This window comes from Lissotriton helveticus, chromosome 5_1, assembly GCF_964261635.1.
Source record: "Lissotriton helveticus chromosome 5_1, aLisHel1.1, whole genome shotgun sequence".
Classification (NCBI taxonomy): Eukaryota; Metazoa; Chordata; class Amphibia; order Caudata; family Salamandridae; genus Lissotriton; species Lissotriton helveticus.
This window is the reverse complement of record NC_136065.1, coordinates 2,059,034,469-2,059,047,128: the sequence shown is the minus strand read 5'-3', so window position 1 is coordinate 2,059,047,128 and position 12,660 is coordinate 2,059,034,469. Positions and strand designations below refer to the sequence as shown.

The 12,660-nt window shown below is 48.2% G+C and overlaps 1 protein-coding gene across 1 annotated transcript in view; it reads left to right on the top strand.

Annotated features, from left to right (window-relative positions):
- LTB (lymphotoxin beta) overlaps positions 1-12,442 on the top strand; it is a 63,566-nt gene extending 51,124 nt beyond the window's left edge. Inside the window, exon 4 of the mRNA XM_078641500.1 lies at positions 10,750-12,442. Coding sequence (XP_078497626.1) covers positions 10,750-11,165 — 416 coding nt within the window. The 3' untranslated portion in view covers positions 11,166-12,442. The remainder of the gene's footprint in view (positions 1-10,749) is intronic.
- Positions 12,443-12,660: the final 218 nt, after the last annotated feature.

Below are 12,660 nucleotides of genomic sequence, written 5' to 3'. Positions count from 1 at the left end.
GTCACCTACTAAGGTCGTCTCTGCCAGTGCCGGTGACAGGCGACTGCTACAACATAGATGAAGTTGTGGATCCAAAACCGGTACAGATACAAAGGGTTCCTAAGGACCATGGAGCATGTGGGGGACTGTGTAGTCACTTTAGGGATCAGCAGGAAGGATGTAGAGTCATAGAGGGTCATTCGTTCGTATTCAGGACCAACATGTCAGCCCAAATGTACTAACATTTGGTGCAAGGCAACTTGTTGAGCAGCACTGTGTCAAATGGAGAGAGCATGAATGAGCAATATTTACTAAGATATGGCACATTCCTGCTCTCTGTCTGCGCTGATGCACAGAGTGCTGCCTAGCCTCAACGCAGGCATCCTTACATCATGGTGCAAGTGTGCTTGAGGTATGGGCAGTATTGTTTTTGTGCAGGAAGGGAGCTCCTTTCAGCACAAAAACAGTCCTCAGAGGCTTGTTCCTTTTTTCAAGAACAAGGAAATATCGAGGAGTATTTAACATATTTCTCCTCATTACGCCTCTGTTGGGATGGCTTACCATTTTTACGCATTCCCACATTTACTACCCTTAGTAAATCTGTAAATGCAGTAAACCCCATGTGTAGATGCGTGGGACCACCCACACTCCACCCATGGAATGCCTTCCCAATGCAGAGTAACGCAAGGCAGCGACTTGCACTGCCTTGTGTTGCTTTAGATTTATTAAGTGTTGGAAATCAGGAGCTGTTTGTGGTGTCCTCCCACATTTTGCCCCATTTGAGTCCCCTAAATGCTGGTTTTGGACTCTGAGAGTGCCCTGGGCTCTGCCAGGCAGGCCAGGGCTAGTGCTATGGTTAAACCCACTTAGAAATACAATGAAAACACCTACATTGGAGTGCATAGCTGCCAAGGTTTGAGACTGCTTTTGTGTAACATATCCATATATTCAGTCTTCTTATGTGTGACATACGAATGCCTTATGTGTGGCACTTTTAGTGATGCATAATAGAGAACCAAGACCCTAAAAGAGAACCACAGTTATACCTAGGTAGTAAGATAGATTCCACAAAAAAACCACGTTGTGGTATAAAAACTGCCTTGTGGAAAGAGCATTGTGATGGAAGCATCCACAGTGTGGAATAAACGTCCTCTGTGCATGCAAAAGAAGTCCAGCTTCCTCTCATTCAGAAAGGCCATAAAGACCTGGTTATTCAAATCCAGCTTATTCTTCGGGCACCTTTTTTGACACTAGCAGCTGAAACAAAACTGCACTTAGACGCCTGAGGGCAATAATGCGCTATACAAATAAAATTAACATAACATAACATTAAAACTGCCCAGTGCTCCCAATGTGCTTCATGGAGGGTTAGGGCAGCACGAATCACGCACAGCCTAATGCACCATATCTTGTGGTGTCGCTAGTGAACTGGAGAGCTCAGAGCTTTCTCCACATGCACAGAGTTCAGCTGGGGCTGGATTCGGAGAAGCGCTAGGCGGGCTTTCCACGAATGAAACCACGCAACATCCTCCTGTGAGGAGCCGGAAGTGGACAGAAGTTACTGTGTTATCTTAATATCATCTGTGGGCTTATCACGCTTGCCTCCAGTTTCATAATTATTCAGCTCAATTAAGTTTATTTTAGCAATTTTTGAACGGTTAAGGCAGAGACGTTTTTAGGCATGGGCAATAAAAAAAACAATCTTTGTGAAGCCCATTTGGCCCCACAAGAAGGACCAAGGATCAGTAATTGAAGTTTTGTTCTATTTCCAATTAATAGGCAATCCAATATATATGCATTTCAGGAGAATATTGAAAAGATACAATATTACAGCTGACAAGCTGAAATATCTCAATCAGTTCAGTCTCAATAGGAGAAATGTATCACAGCCAAAGCAATACAGAAACTGAGAATTAGAAATAGGTGTTCCTTAAAGAAACTCCGATTCTTTCTATCTCCTAAACATGAATAAATTCTAAAGTCATCTAATCAAGATTCTGAGTTTGGAATAAGAATGGTTAATAGAATAGGGTCTGAAGGAAATTTCAGAAGTACAAGAAGGTGTCAGCCTAATGTTGACTCCAGTGAAAGCCTTACATAACAGGAATAAGTGTTTAGCATGAAGCTTCACACTTGCAAGAATAAAGGAAGCAGAGAGGTCTGTACCTCTCATGGGGCCAGATGTAGGAGGCCATTTACCGACCGGTAAATGGGTATTTGGGATGTAGGGGCATCATTTTACAGATTCGGTAAATTTACCGAATCGGTAAATTTACCGATTCTGTAAAATACAGAATCGGTATTTTTACCGATTCGGTAACGGCCAGATGTAGGTGGGACTCTTCAGAGTCCCTAAAGCCTTACAGATTCGGTATTTTACCACCCAGTCCAATTGGGTGGTAAAATACCGAATCCAGGTGTGCATGCACATGTGTGCATGCACACCTAGCCATGTGACAGACAGACATGCCCTTAGGGCATGTCTGTGTGCCACATGGCACACATGCCCGTCTTTGGGGTGCAAGAGGGTGTCAAAGTGACACCCCCTGCACCCTTGCTGAAATCGGTATTTACCGAATCGGTAAATACCGATTCGGTATTGCCCATTGATTCCTATGGGCTTCAAGGCCCATAGGAATCAATGGGCATTACCGAATCGGTATTTACAGAATCGGTAAATACCGAATCTTAACGATTCGGTATTTACCGATTCTGAAACACCCTCTATTTTACCACTTCTTAAATACCGAATCGGTAAAATTCGGTATTTAAGAAGTGGTAAAATAGAATTATCTACATCTAGCCCAAAGTCTATGGGAATCTACTCTCTTCTAACAGTGTGAACACTATTGTATCTCTTTCCATCCCACCAGGAACCAATTATTTCTCTTCTTGTGTTGTGCATTTGCAGCCTTACCATGTGTTCCCATTCCACAGAACTTGGACAGTTATTGCAACCTTGAGCATTCTTCGTTCCTGACACGCGATTAATAGGAGGCTTCATCCGCTCATTAGGGGCCAGATGTAGGTAAATCTATTTTACCGACTCATAAATACCGAATTTTACCGATTCAGTATTTATGAATCGGTAAAATAGAAGGAGGGAGATGTAGGTAAATCCAGATGTGCATTTACCGAATCGGTATTATTCGGTATTTACCGAATCGGTAAATACCGAATATCACAAGGGTGCAGGGGGTGTCACTTTGACACCCTCTAGCACCCCAAAACAGGGTTGGGTGCCATGTGGCAGGCATACATGCCCTAAGGGCAGGTCTGCCTGTCATATGGCACAGGTGTGCATGCACACATGTGCATGCACACCGGTTATCGGTATTTTACCATCAAATTGAATTTGATGGTAAAATACCGATTCGGTAAGGCTTGTGGGACTCTGAAGAGTCCCACCTACATCTCAAATTTACCGAATCGGTAAAAATACCGATTCGGTATTTTACAGAATCGGTAAATGTACCGATCGGTAAATTTACCGATTCTGTATAAATATGCCCCCTACATCTCAAAATCCATTTACCGGTCGGTAGCGGCCGAATTTGTCCGTTACCGGCCGGTAAAAGCCTACCTACATCTGGCCCTAGGTCTTTTACGTTTCTTGCTAAGATTTCTCTTGTCAAACCTTACTATTTAGAAATTAATACAAACAAAATACTCCTTTCTCTAGGTAATGAGACCTTGAGAACATGCCTGCAAAAGAAAGAACATGCTAACCAAGCAAAGTAAATTTAAAAATCGCAAGGCTTTTAGTCAGGCTAATTTTAACTAAACATTTAGAGGCTTATTTACAAGCCCCTTACACCACCGGTGCATCTCTTTTAATATGGGTAAAAGTAACGTACAGGCGGAGCAAGGAGCTTGTAAATAATGTGTAATAATGTGCATTTTATATACATGGTTATACTTGTGAACATGTAACTCACGAACAAATGCAAAACGTGAGTAATAGCATACATGATTACACTTTCAAATGTGTAAATCAGAATATATGTAACTGTGACCTAAAGTATAAATTCAACTTGAATACAGAATACATCTTCATGGTGAACTGAACATTAGCGCACATGTTTATAAAACTCTAGGTTCTACAGTAAATACATTTAATTAATGCGTTTATATGTTCACACACGTTAATCTTATTAAGGCACACAGTAGTTATAATGTCAAAATATAAATGCAAATTGCACAATGATGACATGTAAGGGATGGAGTCTAAGGCATGGTTCGCCTCAAGATTAGTGAACACAAACCCTTTCCCACTCTGGAAATGTTCACAGATTTTCACCACTCATGTATAGGAGCGAATACGTTTCTAGAGTTTAAAGGGGAAAATAATACGCCAAGCATTGTGGGCTAGGAGGAAAAGTTTCTCCAGTCAGAATAAAGTATTTCCTATTGTAAAAAAAGTAGTGAGAAGCCAGTTTGATTGCCCTCAATATAGATTATAAAAGTTAGTCACACGACTTTCCTAAAAGTGCGCCTGGAAAATACAACTGTTACAGTTTACCAGTGGATTCCTGGAAGGGGTTGTAAATATTCAAATTCCATAAATCCCACTTGTGTGTAGAATGATTTGTGACTTTTTCTTGTCATTTAGGCAGATGATGTTTTCACTTGTGCACTGTTGAAAGAATTCCAACCTTCACAGAAATCACTAGTTGGATAATGAATTGCTTGATAGTACCAAAGTATATAGAATTTAATCAATCAATCAATCATGCCATTTGTATAGCGCACTACTCACCCGGGAGGGTCTCAAGGCGCTTGGGGGGAGGGGTATGCTACTGCTCGAACAGCCAGGTCTTGAGTTGTTTCCTGAAGGCGAGATGGTCCTGGGTCAGCCGAAGGTGGATGGGGAGGGAGTTCCAAGTCTTGGCAGCCAGGTAAGAGAAGGATCTTCCTCCGGCGGTGGCTCTTCGGATGCGTGGTACGGCTGCGAGGGCGAGGCTGGTGGACCGTAGCTGGCGGGTGGGCGTGTAGAAGGTCAGGCGGTCGTTGAGGTACTTGGGGCCCAGGTCGTGGAGAGACTTGTCTGCGTGGGTGAGGAGCCGGAACGTGATCCTCTTGTCGACGGGGAGCCAGTGCAGGTTCCTCAGGTGGCTGGAGATGTGGCTGCGTCGGGGGACATCCAGGATGAGTCGGGCGGAGGCGTTCTGGATGCGCTGGAGTCTTTTCTGTAGCTTGGCTGTGGTTCCGGCGTAGAGGGCGTTTCCGTAGTCCAGTCGGCTTGTGACGAGTGCCTGGGTGACAGTCTTCCTGGTCTCGGTCGGGATCCAGCGGAAGATCTTGCGAAGCATACGCAGGGTGTTGAAGCACGATGAGGAGACGGCGTTGACTTGTCTGGTCATCGAGAGGGAGGGGTCCAGGATGAAGCCCAGGTTGCGTGCGTGGTCGGTTGGCTTGGGTGCGGTGCCCAGGGCTGGGGGCCACCAGGAGTCGTCCCAGGCGGAGGGTGAAGATCCCAGGATGAGGACTTCCGTCTTGTCTGAGTTCAGTTTCAGGCGGCTGTCCTTCATCCACTCGGCGACGTCTTTCATCCCTTCGTGTAGGCAGGTTCTGGCGGTGTCGGGGTCTCTGGTGAGGGAGACGATCAGCTGGGTGTCGTCGGCATAAGAGATGATGTTGAGGTTGTGCTGACATGCGATGGCTGCGAGAGGTTTCATGTAGATGTTGAAGAGGGTGGGGCTGAGTGAAGATCCTTGCGGGACGCCGCAGATGACTTCGGTGGCCTCGGAGCGAAACGGGGGGAGGCGGACTCTTTGTGTTCTTCCGGCGAGGAACGAGATGATCCACTCCAGTGCCTTCTCTTGGATACCGATGTTGCTGAGGCGCTGGACTAGGGTGCGGTGGCAGACCGTGTCGAACGCAGCGGAGAGGTCCAGGAGGATGAGGGCCACTGTTTCCCCCTTGTCGAGCAGGGTCCGGATGTTGTCGGTGGATGCGATGAGGGCGGTCTCGGTGCTGTGGTTGGCTCTGAAGCCAGACTGCGAGGGGTCGAGGGATCCGTTCGTCTCGAGGAAGGCGGTCAGCTGTCTGTTGACGATCTTCTCGATGACTTTAGCAGGAAAAGGGAGGAGCGAGATGGGGCGGAAGTTTTTGAGATCGGTGGGGTCCGCTGTAGGTTTCTTCAGGAGGGCGCTGATCTCGGCGTGCTTCCAGCTCTCCGGGAAGGTGGCGGTGTTGAAGGAGGCGTTGATGATGTTACGGAGTTGGGGTGCGATGGTGGAGTCGGCCTTGTTGAAGACGTGGTGTGGCAGGGGTCGGTCGGTGATCCGGAGTGGATGGTGTTCATCGTGCGGGCTGTGTCTTCGGTGGCCACCGTGGTCCAGGTGCGAAGGGTGGCAGTGGGGGGCGTTGGTTCGACGGTTGGGTGCGTGGGTGGGGCGCCGAAGCTGTTGTGGATGTCGGCGATCTTGCGGTGGAAGAACTAGGCGAGGGAGGTCTTGTGACGGAGTGATGTCGTTGGTGTCGTTGGTGCCGGTGCTGGGGTTGGAGAACTCCTTGACGATAGTGAAGAGCTCTTTGCTGTCGTGGGCGTTGTTGTCCAGTCGTTCCTTCAGGGATTTCTTCTTGGTGGTGCGGATGAGCTGGTGGTGCTTGCGGGTAGCGTGTTTGAGGGCGGTCATGTTGTCGGTGGTCCGGTCGAGGAGCCAGGCTTTCTCGAGGGTGCGGCAGGTCTTCTTGGAGTCCTTGAGGTCGTTGGTGAACCAGGATGCCTTCTTGCTTCTGGGTCTGCTGGGAGGGTTCTTTAGTGGCGCGAGGTCGTCGGCGCAGGCGGTCAGCCACTGTGTGAAGTTGCGGGCTGCTTCGTTGGGGTCCGTTGTGTTGGCGGGTGGGCTCTGGCTGAGAGAGGTGGTGAGCTGGTCTGCGGTGATCTTGCTCCAATTCCTGTGAGGTACCTGTTGCGGGTGGTGGTGGGTCGTGGATCTTTTGAAGCTGAAGTGGAAGCAGCTGTGGTCGGTCCAGTGGAGTCCGGTGGCGTGGCTGAAGGTGATGTACTTGCTGGAAGAGAAGACGGGATCAAGCGTGTGGCCGGCGTAGTGGGTGGGGGTGTTGACCAGTTGCTTGAGTCCGAGGTTGGCGAGGTTTTCCAGCAGGGCGGTGGTGTTGCGGTCTTGTTGTTCTCCAGGTGGAAGTTGAGGTCCCCGAGGAGGATGTAGTCAGTGGAGGGGAGGGCGTGCGAGCTGATGAAGTCTGTGATGTCTTCGCTGAATTGTGTGCGTGGTCCCGGGGGTCTGTAGACAAGGGTGCCTCTGAGGGTCGTCTTAGGGTCGGTGTGAATCTGGAAGTGGAGATGTTCGGCTGCGGCGAAGGAGTCGTTGGCGTCGGTCGTGATGCGAATGGTGTTCCTGTGGACGATGGCGATGCCACCTCCGGTCTGGTTGATGCGGTCCCTCCTGATGATCTTGTACCCGTCCGGGATGGCGATGGCGATGTCGGGTGCAGAGGAGGCGTTCATCCAGGTTTCCGTGAGGAAGGCGACGTCCGGTGATGTAGCGTCGAGGAGGTTCCAGAGTTCCACGGCGTGTCTGTGGACGGAGCGGGTGTTGATCAGGATGCACTTGAGGTGGTTACTGCTGGTGTTTGTCTTGGCGGGTGCGGGGCAGGTTCGTAGGCAGGTGAACTTGCAGGTGCAGCAGGTGAAGGGTCCGTGGGTGCGTCTCGGTGTGGCTCGGCAGCAGGCGTGGGTCTGGCCGGCTGTGGAAAAGTAAATTTTGCCATGTTGTATGTGCCTACGTGTTCCCCATCTTATGTTATATGTGCATGATCGATATGCATATATTCCCCTCTGATCGATTAAAGACGCAATTACAGTTGTGTCCATCTCTAGTATGTCAGTTTCCAGCCCTTGCCACATTTTACAATGTACACGTTAATTCATTGAATTGTCCCCGTTTCTAGGCCTCAGAAAGGCCCGGACTCAGATTCAGCTCCTGTCTCCTGAACTCTCTCCGAGGAGCGATACAGCCCCCACCTGTATCCCTGACCCTTCGCTTACTTCATGCCTCGCAGTGCCCGGCCCGGCCTGGCTCTGCCTCCCAGTCTGCCAAGAGAATGTTATGCTTCTAGTTATCAGTCCAGCCCTCCTTCTCTGCATTCCTAAGCTACTGCATCGCATCAATAGTTTCCGTCATGGTCTAGCCTTTATGTCTCCATGTAAGAGAAATACTGTATTAATATTCATAGAATATTCCTCGCACACGCAACACATGTAGAATTATGCACGCATCAGTCTTAGCGTCTAGTAGCCTTTGCCCTGATAACTTTTGGATTCTATCAACATGTACTCCAAACACCAGATACTAGATATGCCTTAGGTACATGTCGCTCTGACACTCCAGACTTTAGTCTCCTCTTCTAGCGCAGAAGTCATAGCCCCCAGTTCCCTGGTAACACGTCATTGCCCGTTTGCGCGCACCACTAGGTTAGAGGTCCCAGCTGCTCAGGTAGCCCCCTCCATGTTTCCGCCCCGTTTATGGCATTTCTGTTACGTTTACATCACATGTCTATGTATACGCCTTGTACACGCCTTCTTGTTACATCATTTTGCCCTTATCTTTCGCGACTGCTACGAGTCACGCGTACTGCTACGCCTACTGTATTGAATGCTATTGTAAATGAAATGTATATATATCATGTACTGTTAATATGATACAGCGTCCCTGCTCATGCCATTCCTGCCCCCGGCAGCTGCCATCTGACTATTCCCATGCAGGCTGTCCTGTTCCTGTCCTTTATGCCTTATTAAAGCCTGTAGACTCAAGATACCTCGAATCCTGACTCTTATTTATTGAGCTATCTGTTTATATGAGTATCCTGAAAAATAGAACCGGTAATTAATTATTTATTTACCACACGGCATTGAGTGCGTTGAGAGTGGCGGCGTCGTAGGTCAGTCGGGTCGTCTTGCCTTGGCGGGGAGGGCCAGGGGTCCTGGCGCCGGGCGCGGGCCAGGCGCTGACGGGCGCAGACGGGCTTACCTTTGGCGCACCTTCGGCGCTCAATCGGCGCTCCCGCTGCGCGCGTCTGCTGCGCGGGCGCTCTGGGGGCGTCATAAGGAAGGAGCCGGGAGGGAGCAGCAGCTGGGTGGCGGGAGCGGGGCGGCGCATGGAATCACAGGAGGGCGGGGCCGCAGGGAGGCAGCGGCGGGAAATTCCAAGAAGCAGTGGGCAGCGGGAAATTCCCAGGAGCAGCGGGAAATTCCCAGGAGCAGCGGGCAGCAAGCGAAGGAATCTGCAGGCAGGAGGCGGCAAAGGCAGGCAGAAGCCGCAGCAGTGAGTGGGGCGACCAAGCCCTGTGGAGGGCTGAGCGGTTTACCATCTACTCAGCTTCCTTTTATCAAATTATATTGTGGGCACTGAAATATAACACTGGCTATGAAAATGCCTGAGAGGAGCAACAAAGTAAAAACACGTTTTTGTTGAAAATGCAACACATGGATAAAAACTCAGAGCACATTAAAGCAGCAATGCAAAAACAAGTCAAATTGTCAACATACAGTGTAAATGTATTTTTTCTCCTCCATCCACACATGAGCAGAGCTGCAAAGTAGGCCATGACGTGTCTAACGCCTGTAACCACTTTTTTCTGTTAGGGGACTTAAGTTTGGGATTGTAGTTTTGCTTTTAGCAGTTTAAATATAGGTTTACAATTCAAAGCATGACAAATGCTGCTAGCCAAACACCATAGAGTGGATGAGGGTTGCATACAAGACATGGGGTATCTTTCATATGGTATACATCTGTGCATGTATATGAGTTGTGCTTGTCTGTATGTGTCAGTGTGTATTATCAGCACACCTTAGTGCATTTACTGATTTAAATATGGGATCAACCCTTAATTAAAACTGTGAAATGTGGGAGTGTGCTGAAGCCAGGAGAGTGGCATAGGGTTGGCTGTTGTTGCCTTTTGGTCCAACATGCCAATGCATATTGTTCAATTTCTTTACATTTAATTTAGAACATTCAGCCCTCAATAGGGGTAATGTTATGATGTATTTCCCATGACACATGCTATATCAGTAGTTAACAGCCCTCTCCCTCATTATAGGCCCTGGACCATGACTTTGGCCTGTGTGCCAGGATAGGGTCTATTCCAACCAGTATAACCCACGTCAACTCATGATAATGGTATAACACCCAGACCGTCACAAAACACTCAACCACATTACTGACTGCCCTTCTATGTCTTCCAAAATTTCAGAATGTGAGTAATTTATCCATAAGATGATCAGATGACTGAGCACACGGTGCTCCCCTGCTGTGCTTTAGTTTAACACCCTAGTGCATTGTGGTAGACGCCGTCCTGGTTTATTTGGGTTCCAATTAAACAAATTCACCTACAAACTATGATTAGTAAGAGGATGGTCCAGGACTTGAGTGTTGCATCCTTAATGACAAGGGGTCATCTGGTGACCTTACTTATCCAGTCTGGGTATTTTTCTTTGCATTCTGGTACTTGTGGTCCTACTTTTACAAGGGGAGCATTTCCATAAACTCGAAATCGGGACTGGCAGTGATGTCCATGATTGACATGGGGTAGGTTAACACATCTGTAACATCACCCTGTGCCCACCTTCTGCAAATGAATGTGCCCCCCTACTTCGCATCATCATGTGCACCCTTTTGCAAATCACCTGTGCCGTGGAAGAGCCCCCCACAGTAACTCCATATTTAATCACCATAAAGTTTGTGATGGAAACACTGAAAAATTAATGTACTGAACAGCATTTTTCCTTTGTTCCTTTTCCCACAGGGTTGGACCCAAGCAACCTAAACCACAGGAAGACTTTGGTGTGGAAACAGGTCTTCTCAAACCATGAAGCACAGGACAACAGCTTCTCCTTGGTGATCCCGCGTGCAGGCTTCTACTACGTTTACTTCCAGGTGGGATTCAGAAACAGCAGCTGCCACAGCAGTGGAAGCTCATTGACTCTATACAGCGAGCTCTATACGTACCACAGGTCCTACAAGGAGGACATCCGACTGCTGCAGGCGATGGAGACTGTATGCAGCCATGGAAACCACGCAACTATCTGGTACACCTCCATCAACCAGGGGGCCTTGGTACAGCTTTTAAAGAATCATCGCTTGTCCGTCAAAGTCAGTCATCCTGATCTGGTGGACTACCGTGAAGGGTATACCTTCTTCGGGGCCGTGGTGGTGCCATGATGTGGATAACAGATACAGAAACCCACATGTTGTATTGAGGACTATGAGCCAAAAATGTATTTTGTGGGCCACCTGTGAGATTTACATTTTAGCAGCTACTGTGGAAAATCAGACACCAGGCTAAAATATCTTAAGTGTTGCTTCATAGCAAGTCAGTGCCATGCTTAAAGTTGCTGCTTGATGTTGGGGTTCAGGGTGGTCAACCGTAAGGAAATGAGGGGTCTCCTACATCATGATATGCAGTATTATTATCCCCACCCACCATCCGGAGGTCTTCTAGCTCATTCCAGAACTCTTTAAACCCTCCTATGCTCATGACGAGGTCAGCTCGTCATGAGCCACAATGCTCGTGTGCCCATGACGAGCTGAGCTCGTAATGGCCGTTAGAACGCTCACACGCGGGGCTAATTCCCCTGCTGTGCTGAGCGTTCTAAGGAAACGGGTGTGGCCGTGACGAGCTCAGCTCGTCATAAGCACACGAGCAACGTGGCTCATGACGAGCTGACCTCGTCATGAGCACCGGGGCGCTGTACGCTCCCCCCGCCCCCAGCACAGCAGGGCAATCAGCCCCGCGGCCAAGGGGTTAAAGCTCTTCAGAGGCTCTCTTCTCGGCCTCACACACCAGGTGCATCTCTGCACTGGCATTCAGCATTACTCCAACACCTTGAAAAGGTCCCCCAGTGCTACATGCTCACTCCTGGCTCACCCATAAATATCACCAGAGGACGTCTTCATACACCCTGTAGAGGTACTAACTGCTCACTTCTATAGACCCACACACACAGGGGGTCTCCAGACCCTTCATAGCACCCAATAAAGCTCCTCATAGTCCTTCTCCGAAAGCCTCAGTCTTCCAGTTTGCATCAATAAACTGTGAAAAAGTGGTACAATCACAACTGATACTGCTCAATGTACTTTAACTCCTCCTCGCCACAAAGATTTTATAGGCTTAGCATCCAACCCCTTGTACTGTCAAGGAATGCCTATGATAACCCGCTTCTTTGTGGAATACTGAACATACATCTAGCTAGACCCAAATCTTCCCTCCATGCAGCTGCCAGGCTGGCTACGGGCAGTAGAATGTTCAACCATCTAAGGACCTGATGTGCAAAGGTGAACTTAGACCTGAAGTTTAACTTTAGAACTGAAGTCTAAGTTTACACCTAAAGTCTAACTTTAAACCTGAATTCTAAGGGCCCGGTTCACAAAGGTAAACTTAGACTGAGGTCTAAGTTTAATACTTTTTTTGTATTCACAAAGGTAAGTTCTTAGTAACTTTATTCCGAGTAATTATACTAGCAGTAACTTTACTAGAAGTAAAGGGCCAGATGTACGACCCTTACATTTGTCAACCCGCAAAGTGCATCGCTTTGCGACTCGCAAAATGCAATTTACAACAGAGTCTCAGACACTGTTAGCGATTCCTAATGTGGTCGCAAGTTGCCTGCCTCATTAATATTCATGAGGCAGGTGCTATTTGCGACCCCATTAGGAA